The following is a 15,938-nucleotide window of genomic DNA, read 5'->3' on the forward strand; positions in this document are numbered from 1 at the left end:
TTCCACTCATCTAGAGAGTCCTGGGAGTCCTGGCTCTAGATCCTTCCTCTGCTCCCTTGAGTCCGGGCTGTTGCCAGGGAGAGCAGGGCTGTCTGTCGCCCTGGCAGCAAATGAGTCTCACACCTTGCTCCACACCTGGCCCCAGGAGGCGAGTGAGCTGGGGGGGGGGGCTGGCCCCGTCTGGCTCCCTGGCAAACTGAGCAGCATCTGACCCTGCTCTTCTCTCTGCACAGGGACCTGAAGCCAGAGAACATCTTGCTGGATGACCACGGTGTGTGAGGGTGCCTGGGGTGGGTCAGGGTGGGGTGAGATGCAGAGGCCTGGCCTGTTAACGGGTCCACCTGTTTCTCCACCCACACTCAGGCCACATCCGCATCTCTGACCTGGGACTAGCTGTGCATGTGCCCGAGGGCCAGACCATCAAAGGGCGTGTGGGCACCGTGGGTTACATGGGTGAGTCTTCTCTGCCCGGCCCACTAGCCTCCTGGGTTCCCTCACTATCCACCCACCCAGCCACACCCACTTCTGTCTGGGAGTCTTCTCTCAAAAGGGGCCTCAGTAGAAAGGACCCTCTTCTAGAGGTTAGGAGACCAAGACTCAGCCGGGGCCGCACACAGTTGTGAAGCCATGTCGTTCATTTGCTAAATACTTATTAAACCCTGCTATGGCTGAGCCTGCAGGTGGCTACCGGGGGATGGAGGAGAGAGACCCAAACCTGTTTCCGTGGCCCCAGTCCCTGCCCTCCCTGTGCCCATCTGTGAGGGAGGCCAGTGGAGGGGCCAACATGAGGCCCCACATTCCACCTGGAGACCGAGAGACGCAGGAGGCAGAGTCCTGGCTCTGCAGGCTCCGCCTCTTGCCTGTTGCGTGGCCTTGAACCAGACACTCCGCTGCTCCTGGCCTCACTTTGCTCCCCTGGAAAACACTCATCATACCTGCCTCCCAGGGCTGCCTGGAAGATGAAAAGGGAGAGTTCAGGGAAAACTCCCCACAGGGCTGCCCTGGCAGGTAGGAGGTATTCAGAAAATAGGAGTTTCCTTCTTCTCGCTGATATTAAATCCAGAAGTTGCAAACTGGTAGCCACATGGGCCCAATTTGGCCTACATTTGTGTTTAAGTCAAACTGTTTTTAGTAAGCCAGATGGTTTCACATACAAAATACAGATTTCTGACTTCTTGTGTAAAATCTGAAGACCCGGGGACCCTGGGCGCGGCCTCCTGCAGGGCCGTATTCACCCCGCTTGATGGGGCCTGTGCTCTCCTACTGGCCAAGGTCCCGTCCAAGCTGGGATGGTGCCTGCCTGGCCAGCGGGTGTGAGTGTATCCCAGACCTAACGTGCACTGGCGTTCCTGGGGCCTGAGGGTCCACTGCCCGCCTCCTGCCCAGCCCTAACTCCCATGCCACCCGCCCAGCTCCGGAGGTGGTGAAGAACGAACGGTACACGTTCAGCCCTGACTGGTGGGCGCTCGGCTGCCTCCTGTACGAGATGATCGCAGGCCAGTCGCCCTTCCAGCAGAGGAAGAAGAAGATCAAGCGGGAGGAGGTGGAGCGGCTGGTGAAGGAGGTCCCTGAGGAGTATTCCGAGCGCTTTTCCCCGCAGGCCCGCTCACTTTGCTCACAGGTACGGCAGCTCGCGGAAGCCTGGCCAGCCAGGGCTGGGGTGGATGCACCTTTCCCTCCCTCCCACCCACTCACCCGCCTGCCTGGCCGACTCACCCCTGCCACAGCTCCTCTGCAAGGACCCTGCCGAACGCCTGGGGTGTCGTGGGGGCAGTGCCCGCGAGGTGAAGGAGCACCCCCTCTTTAAGAAGCTGAACTTCAAGCGGCTGGGAGCTGGCATGCTGGAGCCACCCTTCAAGCCTGACGTGAGTGCAGCCCACCCCTGCTGAAGGCGGGGCCCAGCCGGGGCTGGGGTTCAGGGGCTCTTGTAGTATCAGCCAGGATGCTTCCAGTGCAAGTGGCAGAAAAAACAATCTAGTGGCTTAGCCACAGAAATAAAGATAATTCACAAAAAGGAAAAGCCCCAGGATAGGTCTGGCTTGTGGCATGCCTGGATGGGGCTTGGGGCCTCTGACAATGTCCTAGGAACTCTCTCTCCCTCCCCTCACCGTACTGTTGAGTGTGTAGTCTTCATATTGGGGTAGCTCTCCCCATGGTGCGGCAGCAGTGGGCCCCAGCAGCTCAGCCACCACAGTAGACAGAGAGCTTCTCTTCTCTTCCCCTCCCTTCCCCTCCCCTCTCCTCTCCTTCATTCTTTTTTCCTTTCTTTCTTCCTTTCTTTCCTTTCTTCCTTTTCTTTTCTTTTTTGAGACAGGGTCTTGCTCTGTCCCCGAGGCTGGAGTGCAGTGGCGAGATCTTGGCTCCCTGCAACCTCTGCCTCCCAGGTTCAAGCGATTCTCCTGCCTCAGCCTCCTGAGTAGCTGGGATTACAGGCGCCCACCACCATGCCCGGCTAATTTTTGTATTTTTAGTAGAGACGAGGTTTCACCATGTTGGCCAGGCTGGTCTTGAAATCCTGACCTCAGGTGATCCGCTCGCCTCAGCCTCCCAAAGTGCTGGGATTATAGGCGTGAGCCATCGCGCCTGCCCTTGCCCAATAATTTCAAAAGAAATCCTCATGTGGGAAAAGAAGTCCCAAGGCTGATGCCCATTGCCTCTCATTGCTCAGAGGCCCCTCACTGGCCACACCCAGATCATACACCCACCCGAACCTGCACCAATGGGGGAGCTCAGTTCCCCAGAGGAAAACTACAATGCAATTGCCCGCAGTGGGAGGGGCTGTTGGGCTGGCCATCCTTCTGTGGGTGGTCACTTTCCCTTATAGAGTCTCACCTGTTAACTGAGCATCTCAGTGGGCCAGGCACCCAGCAGGCAAGAGTATCCTCTAGTTGTCAGAGTCCGGGTGGCAGAAAACCAACCTAAACTCACTTAAGCTCAACGTGGAGTGTATTGGTTCATTTGGCCAGAAAGTCCCAAAGTAGGGCCAGCTCCAGGGTTTCCTGCTGTGTGCCACGATTCTCCAGCTCTTGCCTGGCCTTCAACCTGTTGACTCTTTCCCTCCCCCTGAATTAGGCTTCTCTGTGCGACAGTCATAAGGAAGGTTCTGATTGGCTAAGATGAGGTCATGTGCTTTCCCCTTCCCATGTCTATGAGGACTGGTCCTGAAATGAACGGTTCACCAGGGACACTGGAGAGGCCCGAAGGATGGGCAGGGCAGGCCAGGTTGATAGCTGTCAATGACACACACGTTTATTGATTCAGCAAATGGCTGAGTGCCCATTTATGCCAGACCCTGGAGATAATGAGGCCCACTGGAGCCAGTCCTGCCCTTACATTCTAGTGGGAGACACACCCAAACAAACCAGTAAGCCAGAAGGAATTCCAGGTAACGTTAAGTGTGACAAAGAAAACTTAAGCAAGCGGCTGGGCGCGGTGGCTCACGCCTGTAATCCCAGCACTTTGGGAGGCCGAGGCAGGCGGATCACCTGAGGTTGGGCGTTCGAAGACCAGCCTGACCAACATGGAGAAACCCCATCTCTACTAAAAATACAAAATTAGCTGGGCGTGGTGGCCCATGCCTGTAATCCCAGCTACTCGGCAGACTGAGGCAGGAGAATCGCTTGAACCCAAGAGGAGGAGGTTGCGGTGAGTTGAGATCGCGCCATTGCACTCCAGCCTGGGCAACAAGAGTGAAACTTCATCTCAAAAAAAAAAGAAAACTAAAGCAAGCTACGAAGATGGCAGAGAATGATGGTGGGGGGAGCACTTTTAGACACCATGGTCTCTGGGGAGGTGATGCTGGTGCAGAAATGTAAAATATGTGAAGCGGGGAGCCATGCCAAGGTTTGGGGTGTGAGCATTCCAGGCAGAAGAAACAGCCGGGTATTGTAGTCCTGAGGCAGGGGCCAGCCCTGTGAGGTGGAGCAGCCGCGAGGACCCCTGTGTGGCTGAGCAAGCCCGTGCAGGCAAAGAGGAGTGCCGGCAGGCAGGTTCTCAGCAAGATGGGACCACTGGGGGACCCTGGGCAGGAATGTGAGGTGTGGGGAGTGGGCCATAGTGGGTGTGAGTGGAAGTGGGGAGGCCACTGAGGGGGCTACTGCCCTGAGTGACTGCCTCACATGGGCCTCACTGGAACCGCTGGCCAGGCTGGTCTTGAACTCCTGACCTCAGGTAATCTGCTCGCCTTGGCCTCCATTCCTCTTGGTCTATACCTAGAAGTAGAATTACCAGGTCATATGGTAACTATGTTTAACCTTTTGGGGAACTGCCAGACTGTTTTCCAAAGCAAAGGTGGACCCTGTCAGAGGCACTTGAACTAAGAGAGCCTGACTTTCGTCAGCTCGCCCCTGAGGCTGGCACTGCCACTCAGTCTGTTCTGTTTCCTGTGTACATCATCTCATTTAACCTTGAAATAACCACACTGCCTCTGGATCTTCCATTCAAAGTCGGAGATAAAATCAGTGCCCTGGAGTTTAACTTTGTAGAAGCAGTAGATGAAAAAGCAAGCTTGATGATATATTTTTAACAGCTTTATTGAGTTTAATTTATATAATTTATATACCATACAATTCACCCATTTAAAGTGTACAATTTGGCTGGGCGTGGTGGCTCATGCCTGTAATCCCAGCACTTTGGGAGGCCAAGGTGAGTGGATCACCTGAGGTCAGGAGTTCGAGACCAGCCTGGCCAACAAGGTGAAACCCCCGTCTCTACTAAAAATACAAAAATTAGCCGGACGTGGTGGCGCATGCCGGTAATCTCACCTACTTGGGAGGCTGAGGCAGGAGAATCGCTTGAACCTAGGAGGTGGAGGTTGCAGTGAGCTGAGATCACGCCATTGCACTCCAGGCTGGGCAACAAGAGCAAAACTCCCATCTCAAAAAAAAAAAAAAAAAGTGCAATTCATTGGCTTTTTAGTTATGCAGTCAGCACCACGATAAATTCTTGAGTGTGTTCATTACCTGCCCCACTCTGCAAAAAAAAAAAAAAAAAAAAAAAAACCCATACCCTTAGCAGTCATTCTCCATTCTTCCCTCCCGCTGCTCCTAGCAATCACCAGTCTACTCTGTGTCTCTCTCTGTTTGCCTATTCTGGACATGTCATAGCTATGGAGTCACATAGTATGTGATCCTCTGTGCCTGGCTTCTTTTCACTTAGCATAGTATCTTCAAGGTTCATCCATGTTGTCGCATAGATCAGTGCTTCATACCTTTTTAAGGCTGAATAATATTCCATTGCGTGGATAGACCACATTTTCCTTACCTGTTCGTCAGTTGGTAGACATTAAGATTGTTCCCACTTTTTGGCTGTTATTGCTGCTGTGAACATTCCTGTACAAGTCTTTGTGTGTGCAGATGCCGCCATTTCTCTTGGTCTATACCTAGGAGTAGAATTACCAGGTCACATGGTAATGATGTTTAACCGTTTGGGGAACTGCCAGACTGTTTTCCAAAGCAGCTGTACCATTTTACATGACAATGATTTTAATTGACATCTTAATTGAAGGATTGAGAAAACAATGTTAAGATAAAAAAGAAGGTGGCCGCCTGGAGCTGAGGTGGGCTCCCAGTGTGGGTCTGGGGAGGTGGAGCAGTGGGAGACCGTGCCAGTCCTCTGATTGGCTGGGAGAGAAGACGGCAAGTCCCAGGTCATCACAGGGCGGGGAGCCAGGGAGTCACCAGCTCCAGGCTCTGCGTGGTGGTGCCCAGCGGAGGGGCCGGCTGAGATTCAGCCTGTACTCCCCGCCCCAACTGCATACCCAGGAAGCTGTGGGCAGGCGAAGGAGGTGCCTGGCATTGGCCTTTACACAGCCTCACAGTCATTGAGCAGTGAGGAATAACGTACGCAGTTCACAGAGGGGAAAACCAGGCTTCGGAGAGAAGGGCCTGCCCCACTTAGGAAGTGCGTGGGGCACCTGGTTTCTCCAAATCAGAGAGCTGCTGGTGTCAGGCAGCACTAGGCCAAGACCCGAGGCAGAATCAGGGCTGAGCTGCCTTCGCGTGTGCGTGTGTGTGTTTCCTATCTGACCGTAGCCTCTTTCCCACCAGCCCCAGGCCATTTACTGCAAGGATGTTCTGGACATTGAACAGTTCTCTACGGTCAAGGGCGTGGAGCTGGAGCCTACCGACCAGGACTTCTACCAGAAGTTTGCCACAGGCAGTGTGCCCATCCCCTGGCAGAACGAGGTGGGGGCCTGCCCTGCTGGTGGGGTGGGCTCCAGGAGGCTGCCCTGGGGACAGCTGTCACAGCTGCCTGCTCCTCAGCAGATGGTGGAGACCGAGTGCTTCCAGGAGCTGAATGTCTTTGGGCTGGATGGCTCAGTTCCCCCAGACCTGGACTGGAAGGGCCAGCCACCTGCACCTCCTAAAAAGGGACTGCTGCAGAGACTCTTCAGTCGCCAAGTAAGCCCCAGCAGCGGCCTACCTGGGCCCCCAACCTGGCTCCAGGGGACGGTGGGTGGGAGGCAGAGCCGGTGCCCGCATGCGCTGGGAGTGGGCATCCTCCAGTCCTGTTGTGGTGCCCAGGGTCTCTGGCCTCATTCCCGCCTGTCCCCCACCCCTGGCTGGGCTCATGGCCTCTTTTCTCTTTCCAGAGGTGAGCAGTGTGGGCTCCCCGTGGGTTGGCCTTGCTGCCTGGCCTCGGGGAGCCACGGGCAGCCCTTCCATGGCAAAGGCAAGATGTGGGAGAAAGAAGTCTGGTGCCCGCCCCACTCCCCCTGCCCACTGCTTTGATTCCCTGCACCCTGGCCCCTTCGAGCTGCCAGCTTTGCTTAGCTTGTCTCCCCGTGCCCTGTCTCTGCCAGCCCCAGGGGAGAGGGCTGGGCAGAGGCCTTGCCCTGGCAGACCGTGGGATCTACCCAGCCCCCTTACTTCAGTCTGTTGCCAGCAGCCTCTGCAATGACGCCCACCCACGTGTGGCCTGAGCTGCTGCTCCAGGCTCCTTGTGGAGAGGCCCCTCCCCAGAGTGCGCCCCTCAGGCAGCTCCTAGCCTGCCCTGGCAAGGTCGGCCCCATGTGACGTCCCTCGTGGTTAATGGCACCTGCTCTGCCTCTCTCCCTCCCTCCGTGTCTTCCCCGTCCCTCCAGGATTGCTGTGGAAACTGCAGCGACAGCGAGGAAGAGCTCCCCACCCGCCTCTAGCCCCCAGCCCGAGGCCCCCACCAGCAGTTGGCGGTAGCAGCTACTCCGAGCACCGTTTACAGTTTTGCACAGTGATCTTCCCCATTGTCCACTCAAGTCGTGGCCTGGGGAACACAGACGGAGCTGTCCCCAGTGTCCTCCGTCCCTCAGCCCCTGGCCTGGCTGAGTTTGGCAGGGCCTGGGCCATCCCTGGGACAAAGGTGCGTCCCTTCAGCTCTTCTCCGTGGAGCTCGGGGCTTTCTGTATTTATGTATTTGTACGAATGTATATAGCGACCAGAGCATTCTTAATTCCCGCCGCAGACCTGGCGCCCCCGCCTTGGCTCCGGGGGGCAGCCAGCCCTGGCTGGGAGAGCGGGAGCTGGCAGAGGAGCCACTGCCAAACTCAAGGCTCCTCTGGCCCAGCTTGGATGGCTGAGGGTGGTCACACCCCTGAGCCTTCAGCACTGTGCTGGCCACCCCCGGCCTCTGAGTAAGACTTGTGCCTCCCCCTGCTGCCCTGGGCTCAGGCTGCTACCCTCTGGGGCCCAAAGCTGTCCCTTCTCAGTGCTTGTCACCGCTGGGTCTGGGGCCTCTGTATGCCCTAGGCCTGTGCCAAAGTGGCCAGAGATTGGGCTGCCTGTGATACCCATCAACCCACTGCCCCGGCCGGCCCAGATAGGTCTGCCTCTGCCTTCCAGCTCCCACAGCCTGGTCCCTGATACTGGGCTCTGTCCTGAAGACACCTCTTTCAGAAACGCCCAAGCCCAGCCCCTAGGAGGGGGTGGGGCATCCCTGGTCAACCCTCAAACATTCCGGACTCCCCTCATAACAATAGACACATGTGCCCAGCAATAATCCACCCTTCCTGTGTGCGCCTGTGGGGTGCGTGCACGCGCGTGTACCTGTGTGGGTGAAGGGGATAGGGCGAGGCTGTGCCTGTGCCCCAGGCCCCAGCCCTGGCCCTTCCCCAGACTGTGATGGCCATCCTGGTCCCAGTGTTAGGGTAGCATGGGATTACAGGGCCCTGTTTTTTCCATATTTAAAGCCAATTTTTATTACTCGTTTTGTCCAATGTAAGCTGCCACGTGTCTCTGTGTGAATACAGTCCGAGCACAAACCTGGCTAGCCGCCCCTGCCTGCCTCTTTCTTGCTTCCGGTGCTCCGGGGGTCTTCCTGCTCCCCTGGCCCAGCTGGAAGTGGGAAGGGATTGGAGGTGGGCCTGGAGGGAAGCAGGGTGTGCCCTTCCGAGGCCCAGGAGCCCCCAGGGCTGACTCTGAACTAGCCTCTCCAGACAGCCAGGCTTTGGTAGCCTTTGGGCTCACCCAGTGGGTTTCCCAACTTCCTAAATGGGATGGGGCCTAAGGAAAGAAGCCTTGGGTACCCACTGGGATGTGGGTCTGTTTCTGACTGCTGGTAAGGCGGGCCCCGTTGGTGTCCTCCCCTCCAAGGCTAAGGTGGCCTGGCTGCCTAAATGTGGACTTAAGAGTAGGGTGGGAGCTGTGTAAGGAATGTCTGCCCCAGGTCTGCGTTACCTGGACGCCAGCCCTGTACGGGCCCCGGGCTGAGGCACGTGCATCATATCCACCCATCTGTTTTGCCCTTGACACATTATGGGCAAAGACCTAGACAGTGGGTGACGCTGGCAGATAGGCTGTGGCCAGTGTGGGAGAGTTCTCTGAAGACGGTGGTTGAGCCGGCCTCAAAGTGGACATTCACCTGGGAGGAAGGGGGACTGGGAGGCACCCAAGGGGAGCTTCCTGCCTGGGCTCTGGGGCTGAGAGCTTGTTGCCTACCAGTCTGTCCCAGATCTGGCAACCCCATCACTGCTCTATAGACTCCCAGTGTCCCCAGCTCCCTGAGAATGCCCCGTAAGCCCCATCGAGCTTGTTCCTGGCCTCTGGACTGGGCACCCGGTGCTGCAGGAGCCACGTGAGCTTTGTAGCTGACAGTTCCAGGTTCAAGCCCCAGCCTGGCCACTTTTCAAGTTGGCCCTGCACAGGCGCTTCCCTGGTATGGAAAGGTAGGTTTAAGACCCATCACCTTTCTGGGCAGCTGTGAGAATCCACCAAAGCAGCCAGCCAGCCCCTTGAGTTCCCAAGCCACCGCAGGACTCCCACCTGCTGGGGAGTGTGCTGAGTACCAAACTAACCACCTGGCTTAAGCACAGCCAGAAGGTGCCGAGCCAGCAGCCTGGCAGAAGGGGCCTTTTGTGGCCCCACTCATGACATGTGGAGTGCCTGCTGCTTCCCATCAACCTAAGAGAAATAAGGGGAGCGGGGACCTGCTCAGGGTCTTCCAGCTGGTTAAGTGGCCATTGCAGGGTGGGGAGGAAACCAGCTAATGATGGGAAAGCCGGATCCTACCCATGTATCATGAGAAAGGAGCCTGGGGTGGGTTTGCCCCTCTGCCCCAGGCTGTTTTGAGGTGGGAGTGGGGGATTTTTAGGTAGGTGTTAGCATGTCATACCAAAGCCCAGCCCTGGGCAGGTATGCAAGAGTGAGCTCGTGCCAGGTGGACGTGCAGGACCCTGAGGCACTCTGCCTGCACCTGGATCAGGATGCCCTGGCCAGGCTCCCCCTTGGGCTAGGGAGGCATCCAGGGAACTTCTTGGCTAGGATTAAACTCACCTTAAAGCTCTTAACACAGTGGGTCCTTGGCAGAGGGAACTCCCAGAATTCATTTCCCAAGAAGCTTCCCTGAGCTGTCCTCCATGCCCAGCTCTATGGTGGGAACTGGGACCCAAATGGAGACGAGGCCCCTGGCAGCTTGGAGCTCAGTCTGGTAGGGAGGCAGACATGGGAACAGCGGGACCCAGTGTGATCAGCACTGTGGAAGAGAGGATTCTAGAGCTGACAGGGTTGGGGGTGGGGCAGCACCAAATAGGGAGGCCCCTTGACCCTGAAGGTGTCAGAGTTGGTGCCCTCCAGGACACAGGGTCAGATGCACCCAAGTAGAGGAGCCAGATGGATGGTCTAGGGCTTTAGTGGTTTAGGATGGCTGAGCATGGGAGGCCAGGGGTGGAAGCAAGGAATGGCTGGAGCTGAAGTCAGTGAGACACAGCCAGCTTTGAAAGCTAGATTAAGGATCACAGGGTTAAGGCCCAGATGGGGCCTCATCTGGAAGGTAGGGGATTCCCTGAAGGGTTTTGACTGGTTGTGTTGGGGTGTTTGCTCCAGCATCTACAAAAGCACCCCCAGTCTCTGTCCATGTGGTTTAGACGGGGCTGGGCTTGCACCCCCTGCATACGCATACTCCACACACATACCTAGAGTGAGAGAGCCAGGTGGGAATGTTGCAAGTGACAGAACTGCCCTCCCGCTAACTTAGAAGGTGTTCCAAGGATATGGAGGAGCTTCGGGGTCTTAGTTGTGGGCCCCATTCTCATCAGGAGACACCCACCAGAACCAAGATGATAGAGCCATTTGGTTTTGCCTCTGAGCCCAGTTGCAAACTCAAAGAGTCTGAGTGGCTAGGCTGGATACCTGCCTGCTGTGCACTGTCAGGGAGCAGGGCACTTGGGTTCACAGTTTCACCAGGATGGCACCCGTGGGGCAATAATTCCCCCGTTGAAATCAGGGTGCCTGTATACAAAGAAAAGGGAGCGAGTACCGGGAGGCCATTCCCTTTGCATAATGAGCACATATCCTCTCCCTTAACACACAGACACTTAGATTGGTTCACTGACAGAGACTCAGCCCAAATGAGTCCAAAAAGAATCATTCGTGGAGTTGTTTGCTTGTATTTTGCTCAAATGATGGGGAAGGAATTGGGGTTCCCTTTCCTCCAAGGATAGATGGCAGGATATGAGCCTAGGGCTGTTGGGGTTGTCCTCGCTACCTCTTGGGGTGAGCTTGCCTGAGAGTGATGCAAACAGAAGCAGATACGTGCCTGACACCACTGCGGGAACACCTGGAAGCAACTGTGACCAAAGCTAGAATCTACCCTGGGACTTGCCAGTTGCATGAGCCAGTCCCCTTTGAGCTCAAACCTTTTTCTTTTCTTTCTCTTTCTTTCTTTCCTTTCTTTCTCTTTCTTTTCTTTATTTTTCTTTCTTTCTTTCCTTTCTCTTTCTTCTTTCTCTTTTTTTTTTTGAGACAGGGTCTCACCCCCTCCCTTAGGCTGGAGTGCGGTGGCGTGATCTCGGCTCACTGCAACCTCTGCCTCCCGGATTCAAGCGATTCTCCACAGGCGTGCAGATTTTTTTTTTTTTTTTTGTATTTTTTTTGTATTTTTTGGTAGAGACGGGGTAGAGCTCAAACCTATTTGTTTGGGAGTTCTGTCACTTCAACCCCAAATGTTCCAGCTAATATGGTGGTGGAGGGGTTTTTGGCAAATCACCTTAAGTGCAGTAGAGAAGTTGGACGAAAAACAGCCCAGTTAAGAGGCCGATGGACAGCCAACTTCAGAGTGGCCTCTGCAAGCTTGGACCTCGGGGTATACAGTGGGGCGCTCTCTAGGGGTCATCTGTTCCCTGCCGGGGTAGAGGGGAGGCATGTCCACGGAGGCCAGGGCTGTGGGTTCGGCACTAGGTCCTCCTCCCCGTGGCTTGCTAGTAGGCATGTGGTGGTGTACGCCTGCTGGGTACCTAGCGGGAGGGGTCGTGAGTTGGGAGGGAGCCACATTGGGGTGCCTGCCTGCTCGGGGGCCCCTGCCCACTGCGTGTGCGCAGCGCCTGTCAGGATGTGACGGGGACCTGGACATGTGTGTGCTCTCCGAGCTGAGCTGTGTGCGCGTCGGGGTTCTCGACCTCAGCTGCCTGGCTGTGCATCCAGCGTGCACGACCGGTGTGGCCTGGGCTCCAGCCTGGAGTGTGGACCGGGTCGGCCGGCGTGTGCCTCCCCTGTGAGGGTGCCCTGGCGGGTGTGAGCCCGGCGGGCTGGAGAGCCGGGTCTCGGCGCCGCAGGTGGGTGACCGTCCTCCCCCTCCTTCCCTCCGGGGGCAGCCTCCTCGCGGCGTGTGGCTGGGGGTGGGGGGCCCTCTGCCGGCTGCCGCGCGCGCGCACGCCGGGCTCAGCACCCGCCGTGTACGCGCCCGTGCGCGCGCACCGCGCCTCCAGCCCAGCGCTCGGAGCCGCTTTCGCTGCCACTGTCTGCTTCCCCGGGCCGCCGCCGCCGCCGCCGCCGCCTCCCCCCGCAGGCCCGGGGCTGTGTCCGCTGGGCCCGCGCTGCTCGCCCCGAGCCAGGAGAACGAGCTCGAGGAGGATGCCAGGGCCCGTGAGTACCGCGGCGGCTGCGGGCCGGGCGGGCACGGAGCGCGGGCGGAAGATGGTCCCAGGACTGAGCCCTTCCCCGCGGGCGGCTCTGCGCCCTGGCCCCGGGTCGCCGCCCTGGTCCCCCGCCCGGGCCGCGAGCAGCCCCTCCCCCAGTCCACACCGGAGGGAGGGAGAGCGCCAGTGAGCGAGGGAGCCGGAACGGGGCGCGAGCCGCCACCAGTTCGCTTGGAAACGGTTGCCACAGCAACGGGGTTGCGCTCCCCGGCAACACGACTGCGGGGCGGCGACGCCCCCTCCCCCTCTCTCCCCCCTCCCCCGACGCGGGCCCACAGCCCGGGGGCGCAGGGGGAGAGGGGTGCGCGGCGGGGGCATGTCGCCCCTCTGGCCCGGCTGGATGTGCCTGCCTCCACAGCCCGTCGAGGGTGGGGGTGGGGGCGAACGGCCGTGGGCACGAGCTGGCTCCCACGTGGCTGCAGTCGTCGCAGCAGGGCTCCTGGGGTGGCTGCAAACGTGGGGGCGGCCCAGCCCCTGGGCTTGTCACGGGAGGAGGAGGCATGGAGGTTGGGGCTGGGGTCTTTGCCCATAGACCCCCCACCCACCCACCGCCGCCACCACCTACCTAATCGCGCCGGCCCTGGACATGGCCTGAGCCGAGCTGGGTTCCCCAGGGGCGACGTTTCTTACCAGGGTAGAGGAGCGAAGCTTGCATCCCTCCTCCTCCTCACGGCCGAGGCACGTGCCAAACCGGGCATGGGCCCGCGGTGAGTCTCTGCTCCGTGTTCCTAGCCACCATTCTCCAGGGAGGGGTGGAAGCAGAGTGGGCAGGAGCAGACGAAAGGATATTGCTGACCCAGGGAAGCTGAAGCCCAGGCCAAATGGGAGCGACCCAGCCCATTGTCTGGATCACAAGTGCCCCTTTCTTGTCTGAGCACAATGCCCCAACTGTACTGAGTGGCATGCAGGTTGGCCGGCAGGGAGGCCCGCGCCACATGGAGGTGCCTGGTCCTCCAGGGGAGCTCCTCTGGGAGGAGAATGGCCTCTGACTCAGAGGAAATGACCTCTGGCTCCCCTCCCAACCCTCCCCTCAGCGGGCATCATGCTGGAGAGAGAAATGGCCCTCCTGCCAGCTCTCCCAGGCCTGACTCAGCAGATGCCAGCCCCGACCGCGGGCTTCAGATCCAGGATACCAGCAACCACAACAGTCCTTGGGTTTCCTTTCCCATCCGGGGAGGCATCCTAGAGGTGACTGGCATCTGGGGCATTGGAGGCCTTGGCATAAGATGCCCTTAGATGGGTGGTGCCCTGGAGGTCAGGCCTGAGTCTCCTGCAGGCAGGGGCGCCTGGGGAATTACTCACAGGTGCCTTTCATTCCCTTCCTGCTCTGTGAGACCTGTGTTGAGTGCTCTGCATCCATTATCTCCTAATTTTTTTTTTACAACAGTTGCACAAGGTAAGTTTATTATCCCCATTTTAGAGATGAAGACTCTAAAGGGAGGCTCAGGGAGGTGAATGGCTTGCCCAAGGTCACACTACCAGTAAGTGGCAGAGCTGAGTCTACAGTGCAGGCTTCTCTGGGGGCAAAGCTCCTCTCTGCCTGCTAGCTAACTTCTCTTGTAACCCAGGAGAAGAACTGTAGAGCCTTCTTCCTTCACTTTCCTCCAGTGAGGACATTCCCCGTCTTTCGGGTCTTGGTACATTTTTCCTTCTTCCAGCTAAATCAGCCACATTCTTGCTCCCCCAGATGCATTATAGGATGGGGCCAGCTTTCTCCCTCCCTTCTTCACTTCCTCCCTCCCTCCATTTTCTCCGGTGAGACCAAGCAGCAAAGGGCTGCCTCAGTCCCCTGGGAAAACCCCAAGCCCTGGTCCTCGGCTCATGGGCCCCGTGGCCTGCTCAGCTTGCAGTCTTGGCTGTGGGAGAGAAAATTTAGCAAAGATGGGTCCATGCACTGCTGCAGCCTGTGGGTGCTCAGTCTAGCTCCAGGCATTGGAAACCCAAATGCTTCCAAGGATCAGGGGGGAAATGGAATGAGTGAGGCGGGCCAGGGAGCCACTCAGCTCCAATCTTTGTCACTGTGTGAAATGTGGACTTGGTATGACCTGACTGTCCAATTTTCAAGATGAACCAGAAATCCAGACCTTTATATAAAATCTCCTGGATTTTTAAATGTTGGCAATTAATCAGAATGTTTTTAAAAATGGATTGTGAACATGGATTGTTTTTAAAACATGTCTGAGAACTGTGTCCAACCTAAGGGTCCTGTGTCTGAGACCTGTGGTCCGTGGGAAAGGGACCGCAGGTTTTGCTGGGCCGCCTCCAGGCTGTGTACACTGTGACACCAGGGGCTGCTTTCTGCATTTGAGCCTCTTGAGGCTGCAGGGTGATCCCTCATCAGAGGGAGTTCTGTTGTCCCCTCGGCACCCTGGTCCTACTGCTGAAGAAACTCCAGCTCAGGTATGGGAGTAGCCAGGATGGGATCACATGGCTCGGTGAGGGCAGAAGCCAAATTTGAGCTCAGGCCTACCCCTCGGCACTCTGCATGTTACCCGGGCTGCCCCCCACCAGGGTATCACCATCACACCCGTGGGGCCGCCTCCCCTGGAAGGTCAGATCATTATTTCCATGCCAGCTGCGGGGATGAAGGCACAGAGAGCCACAGGCTGAGGTTTCAGAGGAGGAACCTGGTCTCTGAAAACCCTGCCCTGAGGAGGGCCGGAGCTGAGCGCGGTAGACACTGGCCTGAGGGAGGGTTCTCCACCTACAAAGCCCACCGAGGCCTCAGTCTCTGTGGTCTTATTTGTAGTTTCCCAAGCCCTGGGTTCCTGGCTTGGTGTCAGGGTTAGGTCATCTACCTGCAAGCAAGGGTGCCTGCCACTCAGTACCCTGGCCTAGGCGGAGGGCGGTTCTGGCCAGCTCCAAGCCTGGCTGACTGGGAGTGGAGACAAGTCCTGTCAAGTCCTCTCTGGCCTCAGTTCCTCTGTGTTGATGTGAGAAGGGTGTAAGGGTGTCACCAGTGGCTCCCTGAAATGCCCTTCCTGCCGGGACCGAGGACTTTGTCATCACCCGGGCTTCACACCACCTGGCTATGGAGACCTGAGCTGGACCCACTCCTTGAGCCTACATCCTTGTCTGTAGAGAGAACAGCAGCCACCTCCTGAGTTTTCCTTAGATAACTAGCATAGAGACCAGTAGTGGGCCTGGCGTATGCAAGGCACACAGGACAGGCTGTCAGTCTGTCCTGCCCCGCCGCCCTCACCCCCTGCTCTGAGTTCCTGTCCCTTCCCCTGAAGACCAGCAGCTCTAGCCTCAAGTCCAGGTGTGACCCAGTGCCCCTGCTGCCCGGGATTTTCCATCCCCACCCCCCAGAGCCCTGGTGTGTGCCTCTGTACAGCCTTTTCCTTTGATTCACGTAGGCACATGGGTTCTCCACTTGCTTATGAACCGCGCTGCCAGGCGAGGGCTGGGTGATGGCTTTTCTCTCAGTGACGTTTTGGTGAATGGCTGACATTTCCCAGGAATGAACTGGACACAGAGCCAGCCCTTGAGGTACTCCCTCGGTCCCACAGCTAAAAGACCAAACAGGTAACGAGCCCTCCAGCATCTCCTT

The 15,938-nt window shown here is 57.6% G+C and overlaps 1 protein-coding gene and 1 long non-coding RNA gene across 5 annotated transcripts in view; one reads left to right on the plus strand and one right to left on the minus strand.

Annotated features, from left to right (window-relative positions):
* Positions 1–8,240, plus strand: part of GRK6 (G protein-coupled receptor kinase 6) — a 37,748-nt gene extending 29,508 nt beyond the window's left edge. For 3 of the 4 annotated variants that reach the window (XM_063707007.1, XM_063707006.1, XM_004043093.5), the window contains exons 10-16: positions 234–271; positions 364–453; positions 1,413–1,621; positions 1,728–1,865; positions 6,048–6,185; positions 6,267–6,401; positions 7,085–8,240. In XM_063707007.1, the coding sequence (XP_063563077.1) occupies positions 234–271; positions 364–453; positions 1,413–1,621; positions 1,728–1,865; positions 6,048–6,185; positions 6,267–6,401; positions 7,085–7,138 (802 nt within the window). In that variant the 3' untranslated portion in view covers positions 7,139–8,240. Of the gene's footprint in view, positions 1–233; positions 272–363; positions 454–1,412; positions 1,622–1,727; positions 1,866–6,047; positions 6,186–6,266; positions 6,402–6,592; positions 6,595–7,084 lie in introns of all 4 variants that reach the window. The other variant, XM_063707008.1, reaches the window with a different exon arrangement.
* Positions 7,538–10,374, minus strand: LOC129533413 (uncharacterized). Its single transcript, XR_008679623.2, has 2 exons — positions 9,747–10,374; positions 7,538–8,309 (listed from the first exon to the last, which is right to left on the minus strand). It is a non-coding gene; the product is annotated as an uncharacterized lncRNA (long non-coding RNA).
* Positions 10,375–15,938: the final 5,564 nt, after the last annotated feature.

Source organism: Gorilla gorilla, chromosome 4 (assembly GCF_029281585.2).
Source record: "Gorilla gorilla gorilla isolate KB3781 chromosome 4, NHGRI_mGorGor1-v2.1_pri, whole genome shotgun sequence".
NCBI lineage: Eukaryota > Metazoa > Chordata > Mammalia > Primates > Hominidae > Gorilla > Gorilla gorilla.